The following is a 10,549-nucleotide window of genomic DNA, read 5'->3' on the forward strand; positions in this document are numbered from 1 at the left end:
GAATTGTAAAAGAGAAAAAGTAAAATCATATGGTTAATATTTCAAGTGTTGAAATTTGGATTTTACAAACTCCTATTTTTGAAGCATGATATAAGTTTATTCTAAAAAAAAGATCAAATCATGTTGTTTCCAATTTTACCCCAACCTCGTATTTAAAATTTATATTTCATTTCATTTACTTATTAATAATTTTTAAAAATTCATTATTTTTTTTCCTTTTTAATAATTTAATCAATGAGCTCCATCATTCTAGATTCAATTAATTTTAAAAAAATATATCATGTACATTCATACTAATATATAACATTTATATGCTATATTATACACATTTGCAGTAATATAATTTATTAATATTATTACATTATAAAATAAAAGTTTAATCTTTGTTCTGACTAGGATGGGTCCATTTTTAAAAGCAAAATCGATAATAAAATTATGAGTTATTTTTTGAATAAATATTTATAAAATATTTTTATAAAAATGTCTTTTACAATTATTTTTTTTATAAATAATCAAATTATTTTAAAAATAAATATATGACTGAAAAGCTATTCAATTAAAATGTTTTATAGTTTATGTTATCATCTTCTGAAAACATAAAAATAGTTCGTCACTTCAAAATATTTTCAAAACATAAACTTTAATTTTTTTTACTTATAAAACGCCACTCGTCCAAAGTCCAAGCCTTGGACTTATTTAAAATTCTTGTTCACAAATCTCATCCAAATGGTAGCTTTGATGGAAGAACTGGTACTTGTGGCTCACGAGTCGCGCGCACGCACGCAAAAGATCTCAATCAGTTCTATTGAGAGTAAAATTTAATTTTGAACCTACTGAATCAATTTAATGAAAATCGAACTTATCAAATCAAATTTACGTTTAAAAAAGAAGAAGAAGAAAGAAGAAACATGTCCTTTGGGCTTGTCATGTGTACCATGGAGATGTTTCCCTATATATTAGCATAAGATGAATTTGGATACTCAGCCAATTTACAAAGGGGAAGCACGACAATCAACAAATGACCCAACGGAGGGAGTCTATCGAAGACAGACTAGTGACTACAAATGCCCCACCCCAGGTCTACATTAAATTGAAAAGAAAAAAAAAATCCCCTAGAAAATAGTTAATGACAATGGTCCTCCACTCGTGAAAACATTATCACTCACATATCATATATGACAGCATTTCCTCTTGAGATACAAATGCCACAAGACGGAAAATATTAGAGTTGAACTTCCTGCCCCATCAATGTATCATCTATATACTCTATTATATGCAAGAGAACTTACATTCTCAAGTATGGTATGCAACATCCTAATTGCACCTCTCTCACATCCATAGCTCAATCACACGGGCAAACCAAAGACTGACCTTTCTACCCAACTCGGAATAAGTGAGAAATCACTTGGTTCATCCTTCTTCTTCAGTGAGCTTTTTCCTTTCCTTTTCACTTGTATCCTCTTCAACCATCTGAGAACGCAAATCTTTCTTGTTCTCTATATAAGTCAATTGATGCCAGCCAAAATGTAAAGCAAGAGTTTGGTGTTCTGGATTTACCTAGTGAAGCTTCTGTATCTTTCTCGAAATCCAGTTCTACAATAGCACCCAAAAAAAAAAGCATGTTGCACAAGTTAAATCCCCATGTAGGTTTGGTGCCTCAACATAAAATCCATGGGCAATTTCTCCACCACTCTACTTGCCCCTATTTTCACCATCTCCCTGCCAACAAATGGAAAAATACACCACAATTACAGTATGCAACTGGAATGGTGAGGCATCCTAAGTTCGTCTCAAGAGGCAAATAATCTCATTTTCCAACCATGTTTCAAAGGTATTACTGTTACCCGAGACTTGCCAAGAATGTACCAATGGACCCTCCTCAAGCAGCTCAATACCATATGGCGATCTTTTCGTTTCACTCTCATGAAAAATAAAATAAATGCATCAAGTTTCCTGGTTCAGAAAAAGAAACAAAACCCTAAAACAAATGCAGGCCATTTTCCATTAATCAGAATCAAGAAACCAACTTTGTCAGTCACAGAACATGGAACCAGAATAACAAAGGAATCCATAAAAACAGTAATGCAAAAAATAAATACTGGGAGCATAAACCAGTGCAATGAAGAGTAAACCCACCAACAAGCAACAATTATTTTGCGAACAGTTTTGTAGTTAATTTTTCTCTCTTGAAATATACATAAAGTTCACAGCAACACTGTGAATGGGCGATTTCGAGCCCAAGAATTGAATTCAAATCGAGGCATATAAAATGTTGATCTTCTATAAATCTGTAAAAATATATAGTCATATAAAATGTACATCTCCAGGTTAATGAATAAGAAAATCACAATGGTAGCAAAGAGAATTTCAGATCCTAGTTTCCGAACTTAGATTTTTGAAACAGTATCTAGGACTAAAATTTGGAATTTCCTCCAATCTTAATTTTAGCTCCCACCCCCTACCCCCGGGGCAACAATATGGTGTAAAAGAAATACATGTGGCATGTGAAAATGTGCACGAGATGGATGTTTCAAGTTTACATCCCTTATGGAACCCCTAAAGATTGAATCGCAAGCTTAGCAGCAACCATGGAGATATTCTTTTCAACTAATTCTATGGATATATCCAGTCTTTCTAGGGTATCTTTGGTATCCATTGCTTTTAACTTTGCATTCTGCAATGCTTGAACTTCAGATTGAGTATTTCCTGCCATCAGAAAGAAAATATGAATACATGTTATTCAGTATATTACACAAACTTTCATCCAACCAATTCATATTTATTTCAAACTAGTGGAATAAATTTATTTGTTCGGTCGATATAGCTAGTTTGCTATTCTCAAGACTTTAGCTTCTTCTATGCCCCAAGTAATTTTTTGAAGATAAATTTAGCTCTCTTGAACTGAGACGTGAATATCAATATGGTGATTATGTATGACCTAGAAGAATGGCAATTAGACAAAGTATACTGGCAATGGTAAAAAAAACCCCATGTGAATGTGGATAAACCATTTTTGCACCAGAGGAAAGGGGAAAAAAGGGAGAAAATATGATGTCTGAGGGTAAAAATGAAAAAAATGGGTATCAAATCTTAAAAGTAGACCAAGGAATTGGCATTGATGATCAAGTCATGAGCTGCAATTCCAAGGATGCATTATGCCTTCCTAGAGGATCAATAACACATCAACAGCTTCTTTATTCATTATTATCTGTTAGCTAGCTTGGTGATTCAATCAGTGAAATTGCATCATCTTTTTTTATTCATATTCAATGTCAACTTGGTAGCTATAAAATGTGTAAAAGACAATCTTTTCATTGATATTTATGAGTTAAGCACCACACTTTTTTTCGGCTGCTTCAAGCTTGAACAAAAACTGAAACTTAAATGACTATTTTTTTAATGCAGTTACTCCATCAAATAAGATATTTCATTAGAACTCTTCCAAAGCACCAACCTCACACGGTTATTGCACAACTTCTAGTTCCAAGACAAACCTTTTCTCCCTTGTACTCTAATAATTCCAATATCAAATAACTTTAGTCATAGTAGGTAGGTTTCAAAATTCTGGCAATGCTTTCTGCTGATTGGTCACAAACGGGGGCCACTTGCTTTGGTAATCACGCATCTATGTAACTGACGGTGCTTCATGGAGCTCTCATCTTAAACGGTAAGGTGAATTAAAGATGACAAAATGATGCAACACTAGCTAGTGAAAAAACTATTGTTGGGTAGTACGGTGCGAGCCGCCTAATTGCTTCAACATATTAATAATTTATATTTTTTAAAAATATAATAATTTCATTTCTCCATAGAGGGGAAAAAGGAAAGGATGGATGTATTTCTTTTATTTTTTCAAAGTGGTGGCTGAAACGCAAATACGCAATTGTGAGTGGTTGGAGTAGTGTATGTACATCTCGCTATCCAATTGTTTTTATAAATACCAAATGATGTGTTCTTTTGACCAAGGAGGCAAACAAACATTTGATGAAAAGTCACCCCCCGAATACAAAAGGTGAAAATATTTAAACCCCACCAAAAGACAAAAAATGCTGAAACATTTTAGTAATTCATCTGTGTCTCTTAAAAGAAGTTTTTCGATCAAATATATTTTGGATTTGTTATTTATTAGAGAATATTGTGATATTCTTATGAGCCAAGTTACCACTGTTGGAATTTAGATAAGTTCACAGAATCTTACCTGAAACAGGTTGAAGTCCCACAAAGGAAAGACGCTCAGTCATGAGTGGAATGAATTTTTTTGCGGAATCCAAGCTTAGGTTCTTTTCAGCCCAAAGAAGAGAATTTGTACTTTGAGTCTGCAACAGTGCTTCCTGAGGAGCCTGATACAGTGATACCAAAATATTCACAACCTGTTAGGGGTTCTTTATTTCTGTCAATTAATTGTTCATGTCTAAGATGTCCTCCAGTTTCTATGGTTTCAATTAGATGGCCATTTCTAAAAACATAATAATTATTTTCAAATTAATCAAACAACTATTTATCAGAAGTTATTCTTTTGAGGTGTGTTAAAAAAGAGTTAGACCAAAGTCCAGTTCCTTCTGATTTCTAGTCAGCTATTTTCCATTATTCCATGGAAAGGAGGGGAATAGGGTTGAAGGGAGTTTACTTTTAAAATACAATCTGCTTAATGCACCCCAGTGTACACTGCATGCAGACATGCACTTTTGTCTGCACAATCTGCACAAGGAGGAAAAATTCCATCGTCCGTCCTTGGGCTGATTCTGTCACAGACCATGGACGCACATGGGAGAAGTGACATGAATATGAGGGGGTAGGAGGGGAAGAGACGACCTTCAGCTTTATCTCTAAGCTATTCAAAGTGAAAAGAGCATCCTTCAATTCCAAAATTTTGGAGCTTATTTCGTTCGTTTCGGATAAAAAATTGTCAATAAGTGGTACTACTTCACCAGTCAAGTACGGTTGTACCTGCACATTATTTAAAAGTAAGCAATAAATAACTCAGGCAATTGCATAAAAAGAAATGCTTCAGAAATAATGTTATCAACATTAGAAATGCTTCCTGTTACTCTCAGAAATTTCACTAAACCAACAAATTTATCAAACATTTAGATAATAATGTAACTCTCCATAACAGATGCAGGACCCCTGTTTTGAGCATGGCGAGAAAAGAAATCGAGGACAATTGATCAAACTAATGAGATGAAGCTTGCAACAATTGTTCAAAATTAATAAGATAAATGAAAGAGGATTTAAAACATGTATACGCTTTAAAATATGTACTATACGTCTCATATAAAAAAAAAATTGTGTCAATGCACATGTACAACTATAGTTTCATAATAACGTGAAATAAATAAAAAAGTTGAAATAAAATTAATTCAAACTAGGTAGTTAATTTTCACCAAAACAACCGCCTCCACATGCAAAGCACGTATTTTTTCTAAGTTCAAAAGGCATAAAATTTATTTATACATAATAAATCAAGAATAGCTATGGAATAATTAAATTAGTTCATGACATTGAAATTTTGTTAAAATGTGATGGGAAAGAATGTATGTTAACTATAAAAAATAATAAACAAAACATTTCAGATATGAAAGCAAGGGAAAGTGTTTTTCCTTTTGGTTTTGTTTATGTTTACTATTCTCCAAATAAATTTGCTCCAGAACAGGACCACTTACCTATTAATTGGTTTTGGAGAAATAGAAAGAATGGAAGTATTATACTTCTTTACCTTCCAAACTGGACCATAATATAACAGAGACTAATGATAGGTCTTAAAATGTATTAATCGTCCTCATTGGCATATTATCTCATCAAAGAATATGTTATTGCTTGTTGGATATAGTCAGTTATATTTTTTGTATTATCAATTATAGTTAATTTCTTGCATGATTATTGCCCATTATTATGAATAACGAAGTGATAGCAAAAGCTAAGGGAAAAAAAAGTGATAGCAAAAACTCAAATTCTCCTTATCAATGAATACTTTATTGCTTGTTGGATATGGAGAGTAAATTTTTTGCATCATCAATTATAGTTGATTGTGTTGCCCGTTATGAATAACATTCATAACAAAGGGATAACAAAAGCTCAAATTCTCAGGAGAATGTCTAGGTCTAAAACGAGTCCATCTTTTTGCAATTTTTAATTTAGTAACTATAAGAGATGAGTGGGCCAGTCACCACACAAAATAACTGAAATAAATCATTGACCTATAACAAGAATAATTATCCTAGAGTGACCTTTGATTGATGATTTTAACTGCTAAAAATATATAGCCCTTCTTAGATCAAACGGCAATCAATGCACAATCATTTCTGGTTCCAAGAATGTAAATCGCAATAAAATCAAGTAGATGAATAAAAAAAGGGGAAAAAAAACGCTTATTACTAGCAATAGCACACAATCAAAAAAAATCTTGGCTACCACATTGAAAATGCCTAATAAAATTCAAAATGTTGATTAAAAATTAAAAATAAATAAAATAAAAGCACCAATAAACCAACTTAGGTCCTGATTAAAAAAACTCTCTTGAAGAGCATAAAAAGAGTATTCAAGCAAAAATAACATAAAATAAAGATATGATTTCACAAATGAATTTTCAGATGGGCTGCTTTAACTGTCCATCATGACCCTCGGGCCTAGATGCTTTACACCACCCGCTACCATGGTAGAATCAGAAGTCTCAGTATTAGAAATCTTATGATTAACCATTTGGATCTTCCTCTCCAAAAGGCAAAGCATCTCACGCAAATCATTTGAATTGGCTGCATCCAACTCAGCATTGTTCAGGCACCTGGCTAAGAGTAGTTCCGTTTCTAAGGACTCAATTTTCTTATTCTCGTTGCCCAAATTTTTCTCCAACCTAGCCAAGTTTTGCATGAGAAACCCTTCTTGATTTACCATGTTGGTTGTTTGTAAAGAAGAAGGTAAATTTTTGAACTTCTGAATTACACGGGATGCTTCATCAAGGGAGGGCCAAGTTTCAGGCTGAGTTTCATCTCCATTGTAGACAATTGCGCAAGCTTCAATATTGCATAGTGTTTTCAACTCATTTAGTTTTTTAAATAAACCCAGCTTCCTTTTCCTAAACGTCTCACGCCGGGCACGTTCATCGGCAATTAACTCATACCTTATCTTTGATCGAACCATGGTAATATTCCTTAAATTACAAAACAATTTAGAAGGATATTCAAGCTCATCTGACGTAAGAGTTTAAATGCATGGATGGTAATTAATTGATTATAAATGGTTTAATCTAAGTTATTATGGTAAATTATTATTAGTGGATGCATGACACCATAGTTAAACAAGAAACACATATTTATGTCATGGAATTCTAATTATATGGGTCTTCACCTAATAGATGGCAGATTAAAATTGATTTTGAGACAATTAAGTGTCATCCCCAACACATGATGTGAAGTTGCGTTTGCGCGTTCGCTAGAGTTGAATCCACTGCAAATAAAAACAATAGTTCATGTTTACGCCAAACTTTTGATGATTGGCTATAACAAATTTTGTGATCGTCAATACCAAAGCACAAGAGATGATCAACAAGATAATGTTTTGAAAATTTTTGAATTGACACTTGATTTTGAGCACTGATTTTTCAGGTAAAATTTTGCAATCAATATATCACACAATTTTCTAAACTTCACTCTCTACACACTAGTGACATTTGCTTTCTTCGCATCACACATTAATCAAGAGGATGACTTTGTTACTGAAAATAGGTGGATGCAAAGGAAGATGCCTTATCTGATTGATTGTATGTTTGTTTGCAATTGTAATTCTTTTAGTGCATAAATGCCATAAACAATTCTTATTCTTAACATATTATGTTCACAATGTTCAGTTGTTCTATCGAGAAACTCGTTAATCTCACAAGAAACCACCCACAACACATGTCACCTCACACTCTGCGGAAAAAATTAGGATAAGAATCTTTAGCACCCATTTCTAGAAATCCTATCCATAAGCAAACAGCTTAACAAAGCAAAGCAATATCCGCTTTACCTTCAAGATACTAGTTTTCAAACTTTCAAGGGTTGAAAGAACTGCAAGACCTTGTCTTCTTGCAAAATAAGATCATAATTTTACTTTATAGCAAAAGTCAAACTCAAACATGGACAAAAAAACATGACCATCAATGGAATTGCAAAGACCCAAATCAGTGTTCACAGAAGAAAGTATTTTAGAAGTTACTTAAGAACTCAAATCATCATGACACATATTTAAGAATGGGAAATGATAACTTACTTCTTTAAAACCCAATATATTTACACGGCCTACACCCCTTATTGAGACTAAGGCTCCGATTTGGAGTTGTTCAACCTAGGATGCAAATAAGAGAATATCAGCTAAGTGATAACTTAATACTAAGATACAAACTGCGTAGCAGAGAAGCTTACTTTCTCTATGAAGACCAAACAACCATATTTAGCAGCAAATGATCCTTCAACTGATGTGCCACCAAAAACAATTGGATCCAACACAAAGTGTACGAATACTTTGTTCTTAAGCAAAGACTGCAACAATGTATATAATATGATAAAAATATCACGAAAATCCGAAAACAGGTCAATTCTACACAAACAAGAGAAAAAATAAATGCATCACTAAAAATGTTGTTGGTAAGGGGCAACAATTTTCTAAAAAACACAATGAAAAGTTCAGGTTATATTTTCTCTCATTTAATAAAAATTCATGTAGTAAAAGATAAAAAGGACTACATAATAGACTTAGCAGTTCTCTGTACTATTGTACCCGAAAATCTTTGACACCAAACAAGTTGGTATCATGCTTCGATTTCCACGAAAGGTTTTACCTTTTAAATTTTTGGCAATTGATTGGTTCATGAAATGTCTTTTGAACTCTTTGCAATGCACTTTGAACCATGTAAAATAAAAATCAAGTACTACAATCTTGTGTTGAAATCAAATGATGCAAGGTGAACTAGTTATTCTTGTTCCACCACTAATAAGAGTCCGGGTATTGAACTCTTTGGATGGGGAGATAACAAGCATTGAAGCTTGAATTCAACTCCACCCGATAGTTTTCCTACAAAGTCCATGCCAAAGAACACAGAGAGACAACCTAATTATGAGCAATTCCAACAAGGCAAGTAGGAAATTTTGTCTACCTCATCTAGCAGCGCTAGATACCTTGATTCATAAAGATGTATGGTTTTAGCTTCAGAAGGAACAAGCACCTATACATTGGAAAACAGACGTATATATGAAAAAATATATACATAGTAAGGAATAGAAAAAGGTCATTCATTCAATCATTTGGTCCCAGATAAGTGATGATTTGGGAAAACCACAGATGCATGCGTTGCCTAAAATATATTAGGTGTAATCTATTAGCATGTTGAAAAAACATGTAAACGAAATCAAATAAATTCAATACATTGATCGTCTATGATAAAGTGTGAACGGGCAACATGCTACAAACCAGAAAAATAAAAGGATTTTCACACCAAAGAAACGTAGCCCTGTTTCTTTTACACAATATAACCAAGAATTCGCGCGTTACTACACAATCATACATCCTGATAATCAGATTACGGTTCCGAAATGCAGAATGGAACTTTTGAAAGGAAAGAACGTCGGAAACATCACAAACTCAGCCTTCGCATTGAAACCTGTTGGATTGGGAAGGGGAGGAGCGGGAGCACCAGTGAGGATGCTTGAATCCTGCGTCTCTGCCGAGTGAAATTCACTCGGATTTTGGGGTAAACAGAGGAGAGGGGATTGTTGCTATATATCGGTGAGATTACTGGAGGATTAAATGCTCCTGGCCTGGAAATTATAGGGATCATATTCGATTATATGATGTTTTCTGGATTTCTTGGGTTGTGGTGGAAGTGGAAACGCAATCCCACTGGATTCTCAAGTTAAATGCAATTATTCTCGCTTACAAAAGAGTTCAAAAGTCAATTATGCCGTTTACTTAAATGGTTTTGAGGGTGATAAATCCCAAACCCATCCTAGTTTCCTATTTATAAGATTCTTTGCAATAATTTTTTAAGACCACAAAACTTGAATATTTAATTGTTTAATTTTTGTACTGGATTTATGCTTTTTATGCTTAAAATCTAAAGACTTTATGCTAAAATCTGAAGATTTTGTGCTTATTCATGGTATAAAGAATTATCCGTAAAAATGATATCAAAGCCTTAGGTTAATTATTCAGACATATTATTATTCGTTAATTCATGCTTTTTTGTGTTTGAGAAGATTTTTTTTTAAAAGATGACTTCAAACAAAAGTTTGAATCAAGAGGATTTTATTCATATGAAATCATATAAACAAGTTAATCTATTCACAATAGATTACTTACAACATGTTGTGATTAATGCTTTTAATTTTGATGAGATAAAGAAAAATGATTTCTAACTCTCAATTTTTAGAGATTACCCCAGATTCCTCTAAACTCTCAGGAGATCTTAGAGAAATTCAAAAGACGGTACAATATTACAGTAATCAGTTGTATGAAATACCTCGGCAAATTGAAGAAATCCTTAAAAAACAAGAAGAAATTCTTGGAAACATAAAGG

General features: G+C 33.2%; 1 protein-coding gene across 2 annotated transcripts; it reads right to left on the reverse strand.

Annotated features, from left to right (window-relative positions):
- Positions 1 to 2,176: 2,176 nt before the first annotated feature.
- LOC140880658 (uncharacterized) lies at positions 2,177 to 9,891 on the reverse strand. 2 transcript variants are annotated; one of them, XM_073285287.1, is made up of 7 exons: positions 9,635 to 9,891; positions 9,131 to 9,199; positions 8,400 to 8,516; positions 8,248 to 8,322; positions 4,813 to 4,947; positions 4,199 to 4,340; positions 2,177 to 2,706 (listed from the first exon to the last, which is right to left on the reverse strand). In XM_073285287.1, the coding sequence occupies exons 1-7, from the start codon at positions 9,809 to 9,811 to the stop codon at positions 2,546 to 2,548; spliced, it is 876 nt and encodes a 291-aa protein (XP_073141388.1). In that variant the 5' UTR covers positions 9,812 to 9,891; the 3' UTR covers positions 2,177 to 2,545. The 2 variants fall into 2 exon arrangements, with proteins under 2 accessions (XP_073141388.1, XP_073141389.1); XM_073285288.1 differs by lacking the exon at positions 9,131 to 9,199.
- Between the last annotated feature and the right edge of the window lie 658 nt (positions 9,892 to 10,549).

This window comes from Henckelia pumila, chromosome 2, assembly GCF_033568475.1.
Source record: "Henckelia pumila isolate YLH828 chromosome 2, ASM3356847v2, whole genome shotgun sequence".
NCBI lineage: Eukaryota > Viridiplantae > Streptophyta > Magnoliopsida > Lamiales > Gesneriaceae > Henckelia > Henckelia pumila.